Source organism: Ambystoma mexicanum, chromosome 2p (assembly GCF_040938575.1).
Source record: "Ambystoma mexicanum isolate Mex_15411 chromosome 2p, UKY_AmexF1_1, whole genome shotgun sequence".
Lineage (NCBI taxonomy): Eukaryota > Metazoa > Chordata > Amphibia > Caudata > Ambystomatidae > Ambystoma > Ambystoma mexicanum.
The window spans coordinates 1,110,691,709-1,110,714,698 of record NC_090923.1 but is presented as its reverse complement, the minus strand read 5'-3'; the positions used below and the strand labels follow the sequence as shown (position 1 = coordinate 1,110,714,698).

General features: G+C 49.8%; 1 protein-coding gene across 18 annotated transcripts in view; it reads left to right on the top strand.

Annotated features, from left to right (window-relative positions):
- MARK2 (microtubule affinity regulating kinase 2) overlaps positions 1-22,990 on the top strand; it is a 1,484,563-nt gene that overhangs the window by 897,735 nt on the left and 563,838 nt on the right. For all 18 annotated transcript variants that reach the window (XM_069645125.1, XM_069645124.1, XM_069645120.1 and 15 more), the window contains 2 exons: positions 13,965-14,100; positions 14,364-14,542. In XM_069645125.1, the coding sequence (XP_069501226.1) occupies positions 13,965-14,100; positions 14,364-14,542 (315 nt within the window). The remainder of the gene's footprint in view (positions 1-13,964; positions 14,101-14,363; positions 14,543-22,990) is intronic.

The window sequence follows — 22,990 nt, the reverse complement described above, 5'->3', positions numbered from 1 at the left end:
GATAGGGTCTCCGCTCCGAACAGGTCTATGCAGATCTTCTCGACATATTCTTCCATTTTTTGAGTAGGCTGATGCTCTCTAACGCCAACGATCCTTATGTTACTCCGTCGGGATCGTCCTTCAAGATCTTCGTTCTTGGCGCTCACAGCTTTCACTTGGGCCTCTAATAAGGATACTCTGGAGGTTAAGGACGCTGTGCCGTCGTCAAGGTCGGAAACCCTCTGCTCGACAGTGTCTAATCTGTCAGCGTGCTTGTCCAGTCGATGTTGGAGCTGGTCGACTTTGGAAGAGAGAGAGTCCAGTTTGCTCCCCAGGCCCCCTATTCCGGCCTTGAGGTCCAACAGAATTTCTCTGATGTCAAGCTCTTGCGCCTCCAACTTCGTGGGGCTGATCTTGATTGGGTGATTGCGGTCTGCTGTTTGAGGAGGTCGCTTTGGTGGAGGAACAGCTATCAAAGTTTAATTTTCTCTGGGACCTATCATTCTTCCCCATCTTTGTGTTGAGTCTGGGCGACAGAGGGACCACGGGCGACACGCTCGAAAGGCCCAGCTGGAGGGTCGCAGGATATCCTGGTGTCTAGATGGCCGGGGGGGCCTCTGGCGTGTGCTGCGGTGCTCTGATCTCAGATTTGTTTCCGCCCTGTCGCCACTATAGTGTCCTGACCAAGATTAAGAGGGAGTTTGTGCTGCTCCAGCGGGGAGGATGCCAACCCGTGCGCCTTCCGGTTAATTCCCCGGCAAAACTCGGATACTGCTGCAGTCTGAGCCAGCTGCAACCAAGTGTCGAAGGTATGGCTGCGCCAGAGGTCTAGGCCGATTTTCCAGGTGCTGGGTGGGTAATGCACGTGAGGTCTTAGGCGTTTTTGAGGTAGTGGAATAGCCCCTTGCAGAATGGACCTTCACTTTATGTTCGTGGGATTGTACGGGCTATGGGCACCAAAATAGCGGGCGTGTTGTGTGTCCTGCAACAACGCTGTACTCCTTGGGCGGGGTTGGGGGCCCTGGGATGAATGTGGCGCGGGAGAGCCGGGGCTCCTGTTGCTCAACCCACCAGCCGACGATATTGCCTCCTGTGAGTGAATACTTGCAGGGCCGAGGCAACCGCTGGTTGGCGATCGCGGGAGCTCCGAGGCCTGATAGACCCTTGGGGGGTGCGCAGAGCGCTCGTACCTGGTCTCCTGTTGGTGTGCTGCTGCTCCTCGCGGGACCGGCAAGCTCCGCTGGCCTTCCGATCCCGCGTCGGCTGCCGCAGCCGCGCTATCGCCGGCTCCCCTCGATCCTCCGGGAGCTCCGGCGGGGCGCGGCGGGCGCTCTGGACCAGCGCCGACCAGGGCAGCGAAGGCGCTGTCGCTCGTTGCGCTCTGTGCTGCAGGGATTTCGGCGAGACGCGGACGGCGCCTCGCGTTGATACGGCCGGCTCAGCTCTTCCGTGGGCCCCCGGTCCACCGCAGCTCCAGCGAAGGCCGCGTACCCCGGACGGGTGACGGGGGGGGGGGTGGAGCACCACGTTGTCCGTCGCTCACGGGCGAAAACGCAAGTGGTTGGCAAAAGGAATGCAGGGGTCTGTGCAGAAACGCTTTGGCTTTCAGTGGCTGGAGATTCCAGACTGTTTGGCTGCCACGGAAGTCTCGATTTTTCAGGATCTTGGGGGAGCTACACGGAGCTCACAGGGAGGCCGCCATCTTGGACGGCTCTCTAGCGCCCTCTCCCTGCTTTCCTAAATCTGGCCTTGATTGCGATGTACTGGGCGCTCTTCCTCTGGACCTGTAAGGTGTAGTCCGGATAGACTGAAATCTTGGCTGACGCTCTTTGTATCACCCCTCTTGATCTGGAGAAGGCCAGGATCTTCTCTCAATCGTTGTAGTTGAGCACCTTGGCTATCACAGGTCTCGGCGGGGTTCCCGTTGGCGGCCTCTTGACAAGTGAGCGGGGCACGCTTTCAATCGCGAAACCCTGTGAGTTCTCCGGCCCCTATTTCTTGGAGCAACATGTTTTCAATATAGGTGGTCGGATCAGACCCTTCCGCTTCTTTAGGCAGCCCCACAATTTGTATATTGTTTCTGCGCGCTCGTCCTTACGCCTCATCCGCTCTGTCTTCCAGCAACTTGACCTTCTGTTGCAGGACGTTAATGTCGGTGGCTGCATGCTTCTTCGCCTCAGTGTTTTCCTTCACCTATTCGTCCAGTTTCGTGTTGCGAACATCTTGCCTCAGCAGTCCCACATCAATGCGCACTGCATCAATCTTTGCCTGCAGGGTGGTTTGTAACGCTGCAATGGCTTCTAGGATCTGCCGTTTCCATTTGTCTGCCGTTTCCCCCGGGATAGCTGTATTTGTATTTATTTGTATTTATTATGTTTATATAGCGCTTTACTTAAAAACTCTGTACATTTTAACAACTGGATACATATAACAAAATAGTAGAAGCCATTTACAATTACGATTCAGTCCAACAAAACAGTAAGTAGAGCAATTAAACTGAAAGAGAAGAGGGAGAGTAGTGCCGTACAACTGAGAGGGAAGAGGGGGGCGTGAGGAGGAGACGGAGGAGGAGACGGAGGAGGAAAACAGACGGGGGTATAAGGGCCAGAACAGGGTTGGTGGGGGCATCGGGGAGGGAGATGATCATGGGGAAAAGACAAAGGAAGGAGGGGAGCAAGAAGGGGGGGGGTGGGAGGTTTCATGGCGGGGGATGGAGAAGGAGAGATTTACGGAGGTGCTGAAGGAGAAGGCAAGTATAGAGCGGATTGAAAGAGGTAAGGAGTTCCAGTGCAGGGGGGCTAGGAGCTGGAAGGAGCGGACACGGGAGGGGGCACAAGGGGATGGAGGCACAGTGAGAAGGAAGTGGTCAGCTGAAGGAAGGGAGCGTAGAAAGAGAGGAGGGAGGAGAGATGAGGTGGAGCAAGGCCATGGAGCGATTTAAAGACTAAGCAGAGGAAATTCAATTTAAGTTGAGAGTGAAAGGGAAGCCAGCCAAGGGAAGCATAAATGGAGTCACGGGAGGTAAGGAGACAGAGGGTACGAAAGGCAGAATGGTAGATAGATTTGAGGGGGGCGAGATGAGAAGTAGGTGGTCCAAAAAGTAAGGAGGAGCAGTTGAAGAGGCGAGAGAAGATAAGGGAGGAGATTAAAGGTTTAGTAGCATGGAAAGTGAGAGAGAGGCAGACATTGCGAATATTAGAGGTGGTAGCGACGGGCACGAGAGGTGAGAGAAATGATGGAAAAAGGAGAGGGAGGAGCCAGTGAATGCCTACGTTGCGAGCGTGGACAGAGATATGGAGATTATAGTGAGGAAAGTGATGGAAAAGGTGGAGGAGTGGGAGGGGGAAGAGAGTTGAGAGGGGAAGAATAAGCTTTCAGTCTTGTCAGTATTGAGGGAAAGAAAGCGGGATGACATCCAGTTTTTAATGGCAGTAAGACAGGAAGAGAGTTTAAGGTGGAGGTCGGTAGAGAAGGAAGAGAAGGTAAGGAAGAGCTGAGTGTCATCAGCATAGAAATGGTGAGAAATACCGAATGAGGAGATAACAGGGGCAAGGAGGGAGGTGAAGAGTGAGAAAGGGAAAGGGCCAAGCACCGAGCCTTGGGGTATGCCGTATTCCAGAGGCTGGGATGGTGAGGAATGGCCGCCCCAGGATACAGTGAATGAGCGGGAGGAGAGGTAAGAGGATAGCCAGTTAAGAACAGAGCCTTTGAATCCAAAGGAAGAAAGAGTGTTGAGAAGAAGGGGTTGATTGACAGTGTCAAAGGCAGCAGAGAGGTCAAGAAGAATAAGGACAGAGGATTGCTTAGAGTGTCGAACATAGAGGAGGGAGTTAAGGATGTAGGTGATGGCCGTTTCAGGAGAGTGTTTAGGTCGGAAGCCAGATTGAGAGTGGGTAGGAGAGAAAGATTGGTGACAAAGGTTAAGAGCTGCGAGTAGGCAAGGCGTTTGTGTAGTTTAGAGGGGAATGGGAGAAGAGAGATAGGACGGAAGTTGGAGGTGAGAAGGGGGATTATCAGAAGGTTTCTTCAAAATCTGTAGGATAGTGGCATGCTTGCATGCGGAGGTGAAGGTAGCTGAGGAAAGGCAGGTGTTGAAGAAGGAAGTTAAGTAGGGAATGAGAAGAGGGTAGATCTTCGGGATAAGAAGGGACGGGAGAGGGTCAGTTGGAGCAGACAAGGGGTGGGCTTTGGAGAGGAGGATGGACACGTCAGAAGGGGAGACAGGCGAGAAGTCAGACATGCAGGTTGAGGGGTGAGTAGGGAGAAGGGGAAGGGGGGGGGGAATAAGATCAATTGATTTTTTTGCCGAAGGGCAAGAATCTTGGAGAAGTTTGCAAAGTCGGAGGGAGAAAGGGTGGAAGAGGCTGAAGGATCGGGAGTATGAGGGGAGAGAAGACGAGAGAGAGTTTGGAAGATACATCGAGGGTGAGAGGCTTGGGAGTGGAGAAGGTTAGAGTAGTAGGAACAGTTAGCCGAGGTGAGACAAGAGTCCTAAGAGTGGTAAGAGAAATATGAGGTTTGGTTGGATAGCAAAGGAGATTTGAGCCAGAGTGTCTCGAGACATCAGAGGAGACGACGCATGGAGAGAAGTTGAGGAGAGAGCCATGGTTGGGAGGGTTTCCAGGTTGGACAGAAGAAGGAAAGGAGTAAAGTAGATCGAGAGGAGGAGATGGAAGAGGAAAGAGTGGATAGTGCATCCTTGGCTGAAAGGGAAGAGAAATCTTGGAGAGAGGGGAGAGAAGAAAGCAAGTGTCGAGAAAAAGGGAGGGATCAAAGTTGCAAAGGTCATTTCGGGGAAAAAATGGAAGGGGAGGGCATAGGAGAAGGATGGGGAAGGGGAGTAAGGGAGAAGGAGAGCAAAGCATGATCGGAGAGATAGATAGGTAGTGTAGAGACAGTAGAAGAGGGGTAGGTAGAGTTGAAGATAAGGTCAAGAGTGGAGCCAGAGGCATGAGTAGGAGAGGAAGGAAGAGGGGAAAGGAGGTAGGAGTCAAGGATGGAGAAAAGGGGTGAGGATTGAAGGGGATTATAGGGGGTGAAGATTAAAGTCGCCGAGTACAGTTAGAGGAGAGGGGGAGGTAGAGATGAGTGAAAAGAGGTGATAGAGGTCGTCGTAGAAGGAAGAAAGAGGGCCAGGAGGCCGATAGATGATTAGAAAGGAGATGGGGTGAGGAGAAGAAAAGGATTTGTAAAGGAATTCGAAGGAAGGGAAAGAAGGAAGAGATGGTGAAAAGGTAGAGGAAAGGTATTTAGGGTGTAGAGGAGGCCAATACTGCCGCCACGACCAGTAGAGCGGGAGATATGAGAGAGAAGGATGAAGAGGAAGTGGTTAGGGAAGCAGGGACAGTAGTGTTGTGAGGAGGGGGTCCAGGTTTCAGTTAGACCTAGGAAATGAAGGTTGAGACGAAAGAACATGTTCAAAACAGCAGCGGTCTTATTGCAGAGGGATCTGGCGTTCCAGAGAGCAATGTTCATGAGGCTGGAGGGTTGAGCAGTGGGGGGGGGGGGTAGAGAAGATTAGGACGGTGAGAGAGGGTCGGTGTGGAATGGGAAGAGTGGGGGAGGGGTTTGAAGAGGGGAATGGACTTGAAGGAGAGTAGGAGAGGAAGGGGATAGTGGGGGGAGGGAATGGAGGGAAAGAGTAATGAGGACGGTGAGAAAGTTTTGGCAGAAGACATAACGGGATGAGAGTGGTATGATGAAGGAATAAAGGGGAAAAGAAGGGGAATTGCATGTAGAGGAAGACGGAAGGAGGAGAGAGTGAAGGTGTAATGGGGAGAAGGCACAGGACGGGGCGAAAGAAACTAGGAATTGAGCAGCAAGGAGTAGTTGAGCAAGGGGAGAAGTTAGAGGTAGTTGATCCTTTAGGATGGTAAGATTAAGGGTCAATGTAGGCAACAGGAGGCCACAGAGTGGAAAGGGTGAGCGACCACAGGAGACGGGTCAGGGAGTGTAGGGCCTTGAGGGTGGCAGGCGGCCAGGGACCAGGTGGTGGGTTCAGATGAATTGTGGAGCTAAGGGGAATGGGTGAGCAACCACAAGAGGCAGGTCAGGGATAGATACTGGGAGTGGAGGGCCTTGGGGGTGGCAGGCAGTAGGGGTCAGGGTGGGCTCAGATGGTTGAGATGGTGGGTGGTTCACTGTCAGAGTGGGGGCGGGCGACGCCACAGTTGATCCTTTAGGATGGTGAGAACAGGGACCAAAGTAGGCAGCAAAGGCCAGGAGATGGTGGGCGGTATGATGGGTAGAAGTGGCCAGATGGTGGCAGACAAAGGTTCAGAAAGGAAGTCTGGGTTGGAAGTCACCAGCTGCCACGCCTCTGAGGTATAGATAGCTAGCAGAGTGTGGGCTAGGAGCAGTGCAGAACAGTGAGGGGGTGCTGGAGGAGGTGGACTGGTAGGCAAAGGATAGAGAGCCGGGTATCACTCAGGAGCAGATGTGGAGGTCCACTGCACCCGTGCAGTTGGAGTTGCTGGAAGTAGCAAGGCAGACAGCAGGCGACGGAGGCCAGAGATAGTCGGTGGAGGATTCAGAGAGGCACACTGCTGGAGGAGTCGGGCGGTTTGTGGTGTTCGTGTAGCTGGAGTTGGTGGCAGAGACCAGACAGATAGGCCAGCGCAGAAGAATATGGGCCAGCGCTGAGAAGGGTAGGCTGGCAAAGAGATCGCCAGAGAGCAATCATGGAGGACCACTGCGCCCGTGCAGTTGGAGATGCTGGTGGTAGCCAAGGTAGACCGAAGCAGGTGATGGAGGCTGGAGATAGTGGAGGATTCAGACATAGACATGCACACTGCTGGAGGAATCAGGCGGTCGGTGGTGTCCGTGTAGCTGGAGTTGGTGGCAGAGCAGGCAATGAGGCTGCAGGAGGCAATACTGCGGAATTAAGCTGGGCTGGCAGGCAGGGACAGGGAGCCAGGCTGTGTTTAGCAGTAGCCAGCGAGGTTCGGGGGCCCGCGTCAGCAAAGAAGGTAGTAGTGGCTTTAGTGTAGAGTCAAGCCACGTGGTATGCGGCGGGCAAGGAGAGAGAACCGGGCTGGGAGAGCCGGGCCCGCTCTGATGAGGTTCTTGGGGGGGTGGGGGGCGGGGGGGCATTGCTGCAGTCTAACTAGGCGGCAAGCGGCAGGCAAAGAGAAACCCGGCCCAGGGAGCGGAGCCCGCCCTGGTGAGGTTGTTGGGGGTGCTGCTGCATAATATTCAGGCAGCAGGCAAGGAGGCCGGGCTGGGTCACAATCAGGAGCACACCGCAAGGTCATGGTAGAGCCCTGGCAGAGGCCGCCCTGGTGAGGTTGTGGGTGGGAGGGGCCCCTGTTGCAGTCTAACCAGGCGGCAGGTGGCAGGCAAGGTGCCGGGCCAAAAGCAGGAGCAGTCAGCGAGGTCCTGGCTGAACCCACGCTGATGTGGAAGCGGGTGGAGGCTCAGCAGCAGAGTCTGTTCGGCAGGTGGCAGGCAAGGAGCCGGGCCACAAGCAGGAGCAGTCGGCGAGGTCCTGGCTGAACCCATGCTGATGTGGAGGCTCAGCAGCAGAGTCTAATCGGGACCAGGATGATGATGAAGCAACGGCTCCTGCCGTGGATCAGGTCGATGGAAGCCCCGACCCGTGGAGGTGGGCGGGCAGTTTCACAGAGGTCTGGAGAGCCTGCGCTGGAGACAGAACAGGAAGAGGCCGCACCGAGGGGCCAAGCTGGCATCAGCCGTAGGTTGAGCCCGCGCTGATGTGGTGGCGGGCAGTGGCTCAGCCGTAGAGCCTAGTCAGGATCGGGGTGAAAGAAGTGATGGCTCCTGCTGTAGAACATTGGATGCCCCGACCAGTGGATGAGGGCGGGCAGATACAGAGGTCCAGTGTGCCCGCACTGGCAACGGAGCGGGAAGAGGCCCCACCGAGGGGCCGAGCTTGGATCAGTTCAAGGAAAGTCCGATTTCGGATGAAATCATGATCTGAGGAGCCCCAAGGATTAAGGAGCAGGAACAGAGACAGGTAAGGCGAAAAAATTGCTGTAGTTATTGGTTTATAAGCTGTCTGTGCTTGTCCCCTGGCCGCTTTATCTGCCTCTTGCCTACTAGGCGAGCTCTTAGCAAAGATGTCCAAGGTGACCTGCTTGTTTTTAATCTTGCTGTTCTTGGAGGCCATCCCCCACTGTATGTCCCGCGATGTACTCTGACTCCCGGGGTATGCACTCCTCTTGCGGGTGTCCGTGTCTCTCTGAGCGACAGCTGTGTGCGTGCCAGCCTTGCCTAGTTGAGCAAGCACCCTGTTGGTGCTATCTTAGTGTCACAGTAGTCCAATTCTGCGTCGCCGCACTCCTTGCAAGGCACAATCTGAGTACCCTGGGGCTCTGACTCTGCAGCTCTTTGGGGCTTATGTTTAATGCGCCACATATGTTTGCCACTAATTCAAAGCAGGCACACTTCACCCTTATTCACCCCTTTAAAGCATCCACCTGACTCCTCTTCTGATCCTGGGCCAGGTTATTTCGCAGTGGGACGGTACACCTCACTGGTGCGCTACCCTGTGCTGGGGGGCAAGGTCACTGTTCAGGGGGGCCCCCTCTTTACTTCAAAGCCAGTGTTCATAGTGTTCAACCTCTTCGTAGTGATCCTGCAGCTCCTTCACCACAGGGGGTACGCTGCACACAGGTCACTTAATGTTCTAGTCCTTGATCCCACTCTGGCCTGCTATTGCACCCTGCAACGCTGCACACCCTCTTCAGAGGCCATGCAGTGTGCTATTTCCTCGCCCCCCCCCCAACCTCCTGGCCTTCTACTGCGCCTTGCATATTCTGTTCTTGTCCCCCATGCCCAGCAGTCTCTCCGCTGCGGTGCTCTCTCTTCCCCCTCTGGCTCCCGTGCTTCTGGGCGCTGCAGGCACTGCACACCCGCAATTTTCCTAGGAGGGGGTGCCCTTATGTGTTAACAGTTCCTATTGAGGCTTGCGTGGGCCCCCCCTTTCCCACTCCTTAACTTGGGCTTGGTGCACACGATCTCTCCCTCCGGGTCCTGTGCCGACACCGCTCTGTCTCACGTGGTCCTGGGCACCTTGGGAGGGAAGACGGAGCACTTCCCTCACTCTTCAGCAGCTTTATACTCATGGTCTCTGATGGCTTCTTGTAGATTGTGCATGCGCTCCCAGCGCCCCAACAGAGTGCTTCGTTCACCCGCGAAGATCCACACACTTGTCCTTCCTGATCTGCCGCGCTGGCTGTGGTGCTAGGATGGCTCCCCCTGCTAGCAGCTTCGGATGTCCAAATGCACTGCCCAGCGTTACTTCTCCTCGGTATCTGGTGTGTTCTTCCACGTTACGGTCCCAGAACAAGTCGGCCACGGCCCCCCATACACGCTCAGGTGGGTCTCCCGATCCGTCGGCTGGCCGTCCCTGCTTCTGGCCCAGCGGGGCAGCCTCGGATGTGAGCACCAGCTGTCTCGTCACTACGCCCTTCCCGCCTTGGCGGCCATTTTCTTCTCGTGTTCGCTAGTGCCCTCGCAACCACGCATCTCGGCACAACTGCCTCCAGGCAGCAAGCTTTTGCTTCCCCTTCGTTCCACAGCAGCTCCAGGTTACCATGCAGCTGTATGTCCTTTTCTAGTCTTTTTCGGGCTGCATTCACCAAGTAACAGGGTGTCATAATGTCGGATCTGCAGGAGCTCTGTATGAGGATGTCTTCCTCACATGGCCTTTGGCCACGCCACCTAGGTGTTAGTAAATGCAGAGCAGTCCAGGCTTATTTTCAGGATAGTGTGAGCGAAGTCGGGGGTCCTTAATAAGTCCACGCAATAATTCATTTTAGACAGAGAAGTATACACATAGTTGTTAATGAAATTAAGCGGTAGTATTATAACACAACACTCTGATACAAATCAATACATTCATCATATGTTCATAAACTGCATTAAAGGTCAATTATTTGGCAAGCAGGTAAGTAATTTAAAGGCAGTAAATCCAGGTTACAAGTCAATTCCCTAACTTAAGGAGTGCAAACCCCAAGAAGAATTGGGCCTTGTGCCCACATGTCACAGGAGCCATATTGTTTTTCTCCTTAAGGGATGAAGGTAGGTTGCAATTTACTTGTGTTGGTTGAAAATACTCTTCAACTATTTTACTAAGCTAGGTATATTTCATTCTTGTATTTCAGGATATTCAAACTAGGTTGAATGACCAAAAGGCCTTGGAATGTAATTTAGGGGACAAAGGGACTTGTTCCCAATCTCCCAACAGGAACCGTATCTCTCCAGCCCTAAAATCCCTCCACTAGCTCCCGATTGTTGCAAGGATCAAATTTAAATCCCTGTGCATCATCCATAAGGCTGTCTGTGGCCGAGGACCACAATATCTGCAACTTGCTCTCACCAAATACTCTCCTTCCAGATCCCTCTGATCCTTCGGCTCCAACTCTGCTGGTCAAGCCCTTCTCTAAGCAGAGAGCAAGCAGCCGTTCCCTTTCCTCGGCTGGCTTTCTCCTCTGGACCAGCCTCCCCCTTTCTCTCGGTCTTGAGCCGGATCTCCTCATGTTTCTATAAACTCCTCAAGGCTTTCCTCCTCCTCCTCTTCTTCTCCTTCTCTCTCTCTCCCTCCCGTGCTAAACCTCTTGTAGCTGTGTTTGCTGGCCTGGGCCCTTGTATGTCATTCTGGGCCCTGGCCTTTTGTCCGATCGCCCGCAGTATCCGCCTTCCACATGCACTTGCCTTCGGGCACCACTTGGCCTGTGTTGCCTCACATGCCTAGACCTATGGTCTGGTGACCCCTCTTCCATCTAGTGATCACTGCCTGCACTTACCTGGTGCCTTGCAGCTGGCTCCTCACCCCTCTGTGGAACCTTCTGCAATTACCCCCTTACCCCCTCCTCTCTGCACTTGCACGATCCAAATGTTCACAAGGTCTAGTTGGGACCACTTCAATATTTTGCTAATCTGTTATCATATTCCATTGTCTTGCTGTACCCTTCCCTTTGCCCTGTGGGTGCTTTGAAACACAATTTCTTGATGTATAAGCGCCTTACAAATGCCCACTAAAATTAATTTGCAGTGTGGTTACTTACCCTCCCTCCCCCCACACCCCCAACTTTGATTTTTCAAGTTGACTTTGTGGATCATGTGGGGTCGCTGGAGGTTGGATTTCCTGCTGGTTTTGGTGAGAGGTTCCCAGGAGTTGCGGGTTTGACGATTCTGCCAGTCTGATGCAGCTGCAAGATCTAACCTCTGTTGATAAAGGAATGCATGAAACCCAGATACAGTCCTCTTCAGGACACTTAACGGGGAAGGCGATTTCCAACGACTGTCACTGCTCACAGGCGACTACAGGCGTCCTTCCAGTCACAGAAGCTACTCCAGTGCAAGATTCTTTTTTATACTAGGATGCTGAAATTCTGAGGAGAGGCGACCTGTGGCACAAACGGACAACTACCAAAGTTCCGGGTGGAACAGCAACAGTTTTGGTGTGGTAGCACACGAGAGAGCAGGTCAGTTCACTGGGTGGTCCAGGGACACTTCCGAAGACTCAGGACAGCTGAATCCTCAAAGGCATCAAGGCTAGCTGGTCCCACTAGTCCAAGGGCTGAAGCACTGTTCAAGATCTTCGGAGATCAGCTAGTCAAACAGGACTTCACCTGGCCAGATGCAGGAAGTGCTGCTTGGCCTCTTCAGGAGTCGTCTTCAGATCTTCAACCAGTTGTTCTTTGAGCAATTTCTGGCCCCAACACTGATCAGAAGAATTGAGTGCAGAAGTCCCCTTCCTATACAAAATCCGAGCTGAAAGTCCAAGTCCACCAATGACAAGAATCTGCACCATTCAAACAGCCAGTAGTTGTCCAATCAGCAACAATTATTGGTTTCACATTTGCCCCACACCTAGACTTTCTGGCACCATGGATGTTGAGTGGGACCAGACAGTCGCACTCCCTTCCTGAGAGAGGGAGAGACCTGCAAAAGCAGCAGCTTTCCTGGGTATCTGCATGACCTTGGAAGGAATCGGGTGAAAACCATGTGACATGGGCATTTTAGGGCACTAGCCACGTTTAGTAGCCAAGCGCAGTAAATGTGAATTTGCACACTAAAAATACTGCAAAAATTGAACAAATGTATCTGCTGCCACTAGCTTGTCTTTGGGCACTGTGACAAATCTGGACTGTTTGTCCCTTTGAGGCTAGGGAGGTGAGCCTGCTCGGCAAGACTCTCCCTAGGTGTCTGGGCAATTGGGACCTCACAGGGAGTGACTTCCCCTCTTGGGGACAAGTACTCCCATTCCGATAAGGAACTCCCAGTCCAGTGTACAGCATTGCCTACATGGAAATTGGAAAGTCTGTTACTTCTGTTTTGAATCCACCGAATACTGACATGTTTTCAAACTCTTTGGATTCAGCTAATGCTGGATCTTGCCTGAACTCCACAGCCCAAGAACAAAAAAAACCCTTTGGTTTCTGATGACTTAGATAAAACCATGAGGCAGAGAACCCTGTGCAGAGGCGAGCCTCAGAGGTGAAGACTTCTTAGAAGAGCAGAGCCACTCTGGACCGCAGATCCAGCCGTAGCTTGAAGCGCAAAGCAGACTCTTGCAAGGCTGGCGTCCTGACAGGCAAAGAGGCCTGGGTCAGGAAGGAGTCTGGGACAGTAAAGCAACAATATCGCCTGGTGGCATGACCCCAAGGGAGCTGTAGTAGGCCTGGTTATAGACACCGAGACACAATCCCTGAGTTCTGCGCAAGAAGTGTATTAGCTCCCAAAGAGCGAACGCTGTGGGGAGGTGTGACCAGACATTTGAAGCTGAAAGAGCCACAAAGTTTACAGGAGCCTAATAAACCTGAGCAGAGTGAAAACAAGCCTACCAAAGGGCCACAGGACTTTGGGGATTCCTAAGAAACCGAAAGATTTGAATAGACGTGGCTGGGAAAGCCACCAGGGTTTTGGAGAGCTCTGCTAAACCGAAATACTTTAATATCAAAGATTGGAGAAGCCAAGAGTTACGGGATCTCGAGAAACTCGAACATTGTTGTGGGCAGGCACCAAAGCAAGACCTTGACAAATATATACAAACGGGCAAGAGGACCTAGGAAAATCCCTAGGGCCATAAACACTTTGTAAGAACTAGATTTATGAAAACCCTCATCTTAAAAGAAATTCAAAACCTTATTTCCTGAGGAAAAGGAAAACGTATAAAGTATGTTTATAAAGACTGGGAACCATGACATACAGAACCTGCAGGGAGGCTGAGGACTGTACTGCAAGGAATTAACTTTGCCTAACTTTTAAAACTTGCTTCTTGGAGAAGAGATTCAGGCGTTGGGGCCAGGCAGAAGCCAAACACAGACTATTGCTCTGGCCTGCTTTCTGTTAAGTTTTCTTAAGTGGTAGGGCTGGTTAGCGGAAGAGGATTCGGACTAAGGACTGTTATTTTCTTTTGACTTGCACGATACTTTTTAGTTTCTAGGTAGAGAACTTCCCTCATAGAACTAGGTATAGATGGGCATTTTCTTAGAATGTTAATGAACACCATTGAACATGTGGTCATGTGTTGGACTCCTTTATCTGTTTTGCCACAGCACATAAGTAGCCAAAAATCCCAAGTGTTAAAAGCTATGGTGATACAAGCCAACAAAACGGGGATACTTTTGTAAGATGTGTGCAAGTAACAGAATTCAAAATGGAAACGAGTTTTGCCATTACGCATAATCTGATGGACCTGTCCATTTCCCCATAATAATGAGCACAAGGTGAGTGAAGCTGAAGACTTTACTTCCCTTCAAAAAGTCAAAACTGGTTAAAAACAAAGCAAACAGAATTGGGGTCCATAGGGGAACTATGGAGGGAAAGTTGCAAAAAATGAAATCTTGCCCAATGGGTTCAATAATTAAATAACGCTGCTGAGCAAAACACATTGGCACATTAGACTCCATCATCCAGTTAGTGTGCACATGGGGAAAAATCGACTGCTTTCACCCAAAATGTGTAAGATAAATTATTACATTCAAGTATCTGTTTGTTGTTTTGGTTTCTTTCAGCTTGACAATGAAAATATGACCTTGAAGCCAAGGCCTGCACCGGAGCTTACAAACAGCACAGCTGCCCCTTCTCCTTCTCACAAGGTACAGCGCAGTGTATCTGCCAACCCCAAGCAACGGCGGTTCAGTGATCAGAGTGAGTCTTTCTGCCCTCTACATTCCTAACGCAGTAGTATTTCTTTCCGCTGCATCTTCTTTTCACGTTTTTGCAATGTATGGTCATGTGACTTTTTACTGCCTCTCCTCCCAAACCCAAATAAACCCAATGCAGGGAATCCTATTTCATTTTGCCCAAATGCACTCCACAGCCTCTTCCGTTTTGTTCACATGACTGTTATGGTTTGATGTTGAAGTGTTGGATGCATTTTGCTCATTCATTTTGTTCACTCCTCTTATCAGCTGGGCCTGCTATCCCCACATCCAACTCTTACTCCAAGAAGACCCAGACGAACAACGCTGAGAATAAGCGCCCTGATGAAGAGAGGGAGTCGGGGCGCAAGTCCAGCAGTACTGTCAAAGTGCCAGCAAGTCCCCTCTCCGGCTTGGAAAGAAAACGAACTACCCCCACTCCCTCCACGGTTAGTTCTGGTTTTTGGGGCTGTTGGCTTATAAAGAAGCAATTCTTGGATCCTTGGCATGGGGGAGATGGCTGTCCGCTCTGAACCTTTTGTCTCAAGTATTCAATGTATCGTATTTTCCATCTGCATGACTGATCAAATCTGATCGAATGGACTCCATTAACCGTGTGCAGTTAATGAGGAGCTAATTATTTTCTCTTTGTTGTAATGTTGCCTAAGCTGCGTTTTCCCCAACCAACCTTGTATGGTGGGTGCATGTTGCCTAAGCTGCGTTTTCCCCAACCAACCTTGTATGGTGGGTGCATTTGTGGTTATTTTTGTGGATCGAAAAAGTAAAATAAGAGTAACTTAAGAATTGAAATAAGAAACTATGAATTTGAGCCATTTAAAATAGTTACGAGTAGGTATTTGTCACACATTGAACCACAGTGTTGCAGAACACACGCCTAACTGTCGGTAACCTGGTTTGTATATGTATGATAGGCCATTAAAATATTAATTGAACAGTCATTGAACATCACCCAATTGGAAGCCAGTCAAACCCAGATTTCCATGATCGGGCTTTGAAGTCAAGGCAGCAAGACCTCCTGGCCACCAATCCACTTGAGAAAAAAAAAGATATCATTAATATAAATGTACATCCTGGTATAATGCAACCCGCACATTATGTTTCTGGGATTTATGCTGTGCTCCACAGCCTTTATCCTCCTGGGAGGAAATCCGCAATCTGGTAAGTCCATTATACAGATATTCACTGAAAGGTGACAATAAAACCAGTGTTTCAGAGGGGGAGCTGGGGATGTAGGGCCTGGTGGGGGAAAGACTTACTACGAGCTTGTAGCAACTAGCCTGTAAATCAAAACATTCCTTATGACGATACCATCAATAACGGAAATGAAACCTTTGGAAATGAAGGGGGGTAGGGGGAGAGGGTGATGGCAGAAAAGAAAATTGAGAGGGGCAAGTTAATAGAGAGTTGACCAGTGAACAAACATACTTAATATAAACTGACGAGAAAGTGATCATTTTAGCTGCTTCGTTGGTTTTGTCTACTTCAGAGTAAGCATTAGATCTTGTTTACGCCATGTTACTCAATAAAATTCAGCAATTTCTGAAACATTGGCCACTCTCATTTCATCATAATCTGCCTTTTCCAGTAGGTGGTGCAGAATCTAAACTAGTTTTGGTCCAAACATGCAGATCTATAGCCCCTATGATGCATTGCTGACATGGTCTTTACAAAACAATTTTGGTACTGCTTTCGTTAAGCAAGTCCTCGTTCCAGGGTATTCTTTTGCCATGCTGGGCCTCTATTGATGGACATCCTTCCTTCTCATAAATGGAACAAGCCCACAAGTCTACTGAGCACTGCCTGGCAGACTACATTGGCCAAAATGGTTTTCAAATCTGCAGACAGGATGTCCACATTTGCTCCCACACCAGCCACCTTTAGAAATCTGTGCCCAGTGTACCCTCTCCTTATATAGATAAAATACATACCATTACTTTCCAAGCCTCATCCCAATAAGGTTTTAATCCCTTAAAACTGAAAGGTATGTGTTCAAGCAAGCCCCCTTATGTTTAGGGGAGTTTTTCTAAAGTCCACTTTGGAGGTATACTTTGCAAAACTATTACAATGGTTTGTAGGTAATCCTCCACCCCCCCACACTTCCCCAACTCCTAGCATCAGTCTGTACTACTGATGGACCCTTGGTAGAGTGGCAGAGCAGTCATGATTATCATTAGAGGAAGATGTGAGTACACTGAACCTAGCTTGTAACGCAATTCAAAGAAACACTTAGACATAAATGTATATTAAAATAAAATATAGATTTATTATATTTACACAAGATATACTTTTAAATGCTCAGCACATTAAACCAAAACACAGAATACTTGTAGATCATTTTCAAAGGCCACTGCTTAGTTTGTAGTTGCTTGCAGTTAAAATTGTTACAGCTTTTGACATTAACGGGAGTTCTAACGTACTATCAGTAATAAAATGCACTTATGCACACACAAAGAAATACCGTAGTTGTATTTAGTTAGCAAAACCACATAAGGTATAGTTATTTGGGATAACAGTTGGTTAGGTAAATACTAGCATACTGTAAGGTTCTAGAGGCAGTTTCTTCCCACAGCAAGGATTTTAAAGTCCAAAACGCAACCCTGGCTAAAAGGCAGTTTGGAGAGGCTCAAAGTCTTGTAAAGCAGCAGAAAGGAAATTACTGTGGATTTATTTTCTAGTGTCTAGTCTGAAAGGTGCTAGAGGATTAAACCAAAGTTGGAGACCCTGCTAAAGGGAGACAAGCATGAGCGAGGAATACCCTGGACACCTCTATGTGCACTTATACGTTCTGGAGCGACTTGGTTGAAGGTAAGCAATACCTCCTCCCCTCCCCCCACACCCTCCACCACACAGTACCTTTTGGTTTGATGAAATGTTCTTCGCTGGATTCTCCTCAATGTGGCATTGCTGGACCTGACCCCTGGATTCCTTATTCTGGTGATGAAAGGCAGGACAATGGACAGGGTCTCTCAGCAGCAGTCTCGAGGGAGGACCTCTGACACAGATTTCATCAGCTTCTCTGGTCCGTCTGTTTTATTGGTGGCTTTTCTGCAGCACCAACAAAGGACACGATTTGCTTTGTCAATCTTCAATTCCCGAAGTCCTTCATTCTGTTGAGGGGATTTGGATGAGTTGTATTGTGTCTCTGGAGGTTCACCTGGAGTTCAGCAGAGACTTGGACGGATTCGACCTTGGCAAGACGATGCACTAAGATTGGGTCGGGGGTCTCCTGGTATTCGCGGTCTGGAACGCCTCAGCACCTTGGGAGATGGCTCAGATTGTAGTTCGTCTTAGGGCTGGTTGGTCCCACCAGCCACAGGGGAGGAGTAGTCTTCTTCGGGGTTCCTCTGTTGCATAGAAAACTGGGTCAGGACAGCAGTGGTCACTTAACAGTGTTGCAAAGGGTCTGCATATGTCTCAGGCCGTCTTCGTTGGTCACTTCAGTTTTCCAGTGGTTGAATTGCCTTTCACTTCAGGAACCTCACCTTTTATTCAGTTTCGGCACACACTGCTCTGCAATTTCTCTCAGCAGTTTACAGAAAGGGGCGGGTGACTGTCCAATTAGGACAGCCAGACCCCCAGTGGGAGCTGGTTCCATTCAGGCACTCAGGCAGACAAAGAACAGGGGAGGGAAAAACTCCTCCCTGACTTCCCAGACACACTGGAGCCTAGGCTGGGACACCCAAGGGTTCCTGCCAAAGGCAAAACTCTCAGACCTCCCCCTCCCAGAATGTTAGAAGGGCTAACAAAGAACAACCACGCTGGAAATGGTGAAAAAGAAAATCCCCCAAGTTAGTACTTGGGTGCCCCTATACGTGAATACAGTCTGTGGTAAAATAATAGCACAATAGTCGGTAGAACACGTCCACTGCCACCAGCCTTAACTAGAAGTTTGTGTGACTAACAGTCACAGGAGCAGAGAGAAGGGGATACTAAGTATCCCCTTGGCACTCCACAGAAGTTGGTGTGTGCCAATCCCTCGGAATATAGAGTTTAAGAACTGTAGATATTCAGGATACAGTAATATTCCCAAAGGAGAACCAATGGGGTTCCCAGCGACACTGCAGATAAGGAGCTGTGTGATGCAAAAGTAAAATACAGATGCCTTAAGAGATATGGAGGAAAGTAGACTCCATAGAAAAAGTAAAAACCAGAGAACAGAGTTACAAAAGGTAGCACCCATAAGAATGAATTAGTGGAAAAAGGCTCCACTCGTTCAGGATATAAAGAAAAAGGTCCAGAAGTCCAGCAAAAAGTGCTGTGGGTCTCCCAAGGAGAGGGGATGAAGCATACAAATTATAAATCTCCCTAACCGCTCACCTGGCACTTTGCCAACAAAGCAGTGAGTCCTTAAGTACGTATTTGTGCACTTGTCTCTTTGGTGTCCATAATGTTCTGTTGAAAGTATCAAAGTTGCCGGAAGAGCGGAATGCAGGCCAAGAAGAATTTGAATCATTTAGTTGACACCTTTTGTAGCCGAACCTAGAGTAGGCACAGCACAACTGTGTGCTGAGAAAAGAGTTGGTGTAATTTCACTATGTAATGCACTTTTTCCATTGGTATCTCATCACTTGCCAATCACGCCTTACAGAGTAGTGGCGCACAGTGATTCTAAAGGGCCGGCGTCTGCTGAAATGTAATACCGAGTGTTAGGGAGAATTCTCCTTTCTGTGCTAATGCCCTTCAACCTTAGAGACCCCGAGCTCTTTTACAGGACTTTAGGAAGTTTTAATTTTAACCCCGGAGTGAGTGAGACCTTTTTCTCACACTCACGTGTGTTTTGACCGGATATGGATTATGCGTTTCCTCTGTTTTTGGAGTCTTGACAGACTCCATAGGCATCTACTTTTTGTATGGTGACACACCGCACCTTCAGTGCAGTGTCAGAGAAATCCTTTTAGATTTCTCATAAGGTTTAAATACCTTTTCTTGTGCAAACTACTGGTCCCAAGAATAGTAAAGTGAAATTGACTCTACTTACCTTTTCTCTTTGTAGGTCCAGCACACCCCATCTTATGTGGAGTGCTGGGGGGGGTGGGGGGGAGTTACCTAGTAGCCCCATACCATACATTCTCATGTAACATTTTTTTTACGTTACCCTCACTACTTTAAATGGCTAATGGCAGTGCTTTAATGTTCCTACCGTTGTACTTTCCTACCACAGGCTGAAACCTCATCTGTAGTACAGCACCCATGGGTGACCATTTGTCAAAATGGCCCTGGTCTTCCTTTTTCACCATTTTCTATTTGTGATGTCTGTCTTGGTTTTTACTCTGAGCGTTGAGCCAGTTTTGAGCCCTTTCTTAGTTTTGCCTTTGGTGGGCTTCAGCCCTGAAGCCCGCCTCTGGCTCCAGTGTGTCTGGAAAGGCAGGATGTGAGGGAGGTTCCCGGAACTCCCCTGTCCTTTGTCTCTAGGAGTGCATGAATGCAACCAGCCCTGATTAGCTGACTGGCTGTCCTTTTAGGACAGCCAGTCAGCTGTGTGATGGACATCTCAGGCTGTGCATGAATGGGAGAAACCTGCTTACAAGGCGAGAGTTTTGGGACTAGACCAGAGTTGACCACTGGGAGAAACACCTGATGATGAAACCATGAACAAAGCTTATTGCATCCTCCTGGACCTTTGAATTGCCTGGTGAAGCACTGCCGCTGTGCTTAAACTCTTTTTTTTCAATTCGACAGAGAAGCTCTGGAAGTGACTTCTTTCCTTGGGTTAATGGGACCAACTAACCCAGAGACGAACTCCACTGGACCATCTTCCCTGATTGGCTGTACATCTTCGCTGCTGCAAGAACTGAGTGCCAGCGGTCGAGAAATCTGTAGTCTAGTGCAACGTCTGAAATCCGGCCAGAAGCTCCAGGAGTCTCCTAAGGACCATCCAGAGGCAGGACAACCCAAGCTAGAGTCCCCTCACCAGAGTGCAGCACCCAAAGAGTGAAGGAAGCCCAACCAGTATCCAAGATCCTCAACGGTGCTGTTGACTGAGCGCTGAAACCGCAAAGTGCTGCTGAACCGAAAAGAGCCCTTAGCTGCCGACGACCTCCAATTTGCCGCCGCAGGAACCCTCCAGACGTCCTCCATCTTTTCCCCACGACTGAGGCTCAGGAACCCAAGGTCTGCATCGCGGAAACAGGACACAATCCAGCTTGACCACTCTTCTAACCAGAGGTACTGTTTAGGCTTGGGATACTTACCTCAGTGTCTTTTTAGCTGTGATCCTCTCAGTTGGGAACTGCATTAGCTTACCTTAGAGTTGATTTCAACTCTGCTTTTCACAGGCTTTACAGCTTGTGACTCAACAAGTGATTTCTACAAATTCTCTAACTTTGTGCTCCAATTGACTTTGGCTGTCCTGGCTCCATGTAGACTCTTCGAGTTCCATTGACTTTGATATTTCTGACCCTCATAGATGGTAACTTGTTTTAGACTGAGATTGCTGGGAAAGGCTTGTCTAGATCTCATTGGAAGATTTAAGTGTCCTCTCCTATACTGAGAACCTGTTTAACCTTTTTCCTTCCTTAAACCTTTCCTTTCTGCAACCTCAGAATCTGCAAAGTGTATTCAATGTGATAGATAAATGCTATAACTGTCCTTGTGAATGAAGTCACCTCAGGGTGTAGGAAGTGTGTAAAAAGCATTTCGAATGGATTGTGTCCTCCCACGTATTCCTCATCTTCGTAATATGTTGTCCAGCTTCAGCTGCTTCGGAAAAACAATTTCGGCAGAGGGCGCTGTGCGTCAGTGGTGTTGAGTCGATGTCCCTCGAAAGCCTCAGTCGAGGATGTCATCGAAGGCATATATAGGACGTGCAGCGCCCTTTGGCCTCAGTTCAATTTTTCCACAATAGCTCAGACAAAATCCAGTGCACCTCACATCTTCGAGATGTCTTCATCATCGACACTGACTCCGAATTCCGGTTTTAAAGTGTCAGGGTTGCGGATTGAAAATTTCAGACTGATCTGCACTGTATCTATTTGTGGTGCCCCAGAGCGGACCATGACACCTCTGACTGCTCGAAGTGCCAGTCTGACTGGAAAGGCCTTGAGGGAACAGAAAGGGAAGCTGAAGGTTGGCAAAATCCCTAAAACCGGTCGACAGGTGACTCCTTGGAGGAAGAAGGTCAAGCGGCCAAGGTTGAGGAGTTCCCACCATTCTTCTTCGTCCTCAAAGAAGTTGAAGAGAAGGCACTGTAGGTCGCCTTCGTCATCGGACACTCCCACCCTCCCCCCCCCAACCGAAAGAGTTGCTTGCCCAACTAAGAAATCCACTCCGGCCGAGTGGGAAGCCTTGAGGGCTGAAATGCTTAACATTTTTTAAAAGCAAAAACCTAGCCATGCTCCTACCGAGCCAATCGAAAAGCTGGAAAGGAAAGGTATCGTCCTAAGTGTCACGTGTGCCCTCGAGCCTATAAAAAAGGCCTGATCCACATTGTGAGCCTTCAAGGTCTCGATCCGAGACATAAGCACAAGTCGAGGTTATCGATGCCTGCCAAACCCTCAACATCAACGCTGAAGACTTCGACGCCAGCTGCGTTATCTTTGCCATCTGTGCCGTCGACGCCGAGCGCCCCTCCTAAATCAATGGTGCCGATTAAAGAGAACGTCGATGACCACTACGCCGTCAAAGCCAATTCTGCCAAAATCTATAATTCCTGACAGAACCTATGTTCCACTGCCTAGGAAAGACTTGGTCTTTCTTCAATTTTTGAAGAACAGTCTGATGAAGAGCCCCCATTTGGCCTACAATATGGTACGCCCGATGTACCGGAGAGTTTCATTGCGGAAGAGTCCAGAATTAAGGACCTTTATGAGAATTTGCAGACTGCAAGTGGGGTAAATATCTCACCTGAACTAGAGTTTGAGAAACCAGAGGCCGGGGAGCATGGAGAGCATGTGGATGCATCCTATAGACAGCTCATGTCAAAGGTGGTGGATTACATGGGTTGGAGTAAGCCCCCATTACCATATGAACAGGATGACCCTACTGACATCTTTACAAAGGTCCACAGTCAGATCCCATTTTACCATGCCATATAGCCTTGCAGAAAAGTGTGGCTCGCAACTGGCAGACTCCGGAGACAAATCCGGCAGTTGATAAAAACTTCACTAAGAAGTACGCCCTTCCAGTAGTGATCATGACTAGCTGTCAAAACACTCTACTCCAGAGAGCCTGGTATTGCAGGCAGCTACTGCAGCATCAAAACAAGCAGCATACCCTACCATCCCTCCTGATGGGGACGAAAAATGCGTAGATGGATGGGCAAGGAAGGCATTCTCTGCAGGGAGCATGGTACTAAAATCTGCCAATTCCACTTGTGCCCTCGCAAAGTTCACATTCACTCAATGGGACTGCATTTCCATGGCAGCAGAGCACATTCCCGAAGGGGTTGAAAGAGGCGACTTCTTAGCCATTGTTAGAGATGGCAAGGAGGCCATGTGCGATTCTGTTCAGTCAGGTTGGGATTCTGCTGATGTCATCCGCAAAGCCATGGCTACCAGCACGGTTATGCGCAGATTTGCGTGGTTGAGAAAGTCTGGTTTTGCACCGGATGTGCAATCTAGACTTCTGAACCTTTTGACGGGTCTCACCTTTTTGGCAACAAGGCTGACGAGAGCCTTGAAAGGTTTCAGAACTCGAAGGTGGCAGCCGAACCTTTAGGCGCCACTATTGGCAACCTCAGCCTTTTCGTCCTAGTGGGCAACTTTGGAGGGGTAGATCTTTGCGCTACTACTCCTCAGTTGGAAGGGCAAGAGGAATGGCCAGTCAAAGGGGGCCAGAGAACATTTCCTCATGGTGGACAAGGTAGAGGTGCAAAGCCAGCTCAAGCAGCAACCACCTTGCCATCGGCCACTGCATCAGCCGCCTCAAAACCGCTCTGA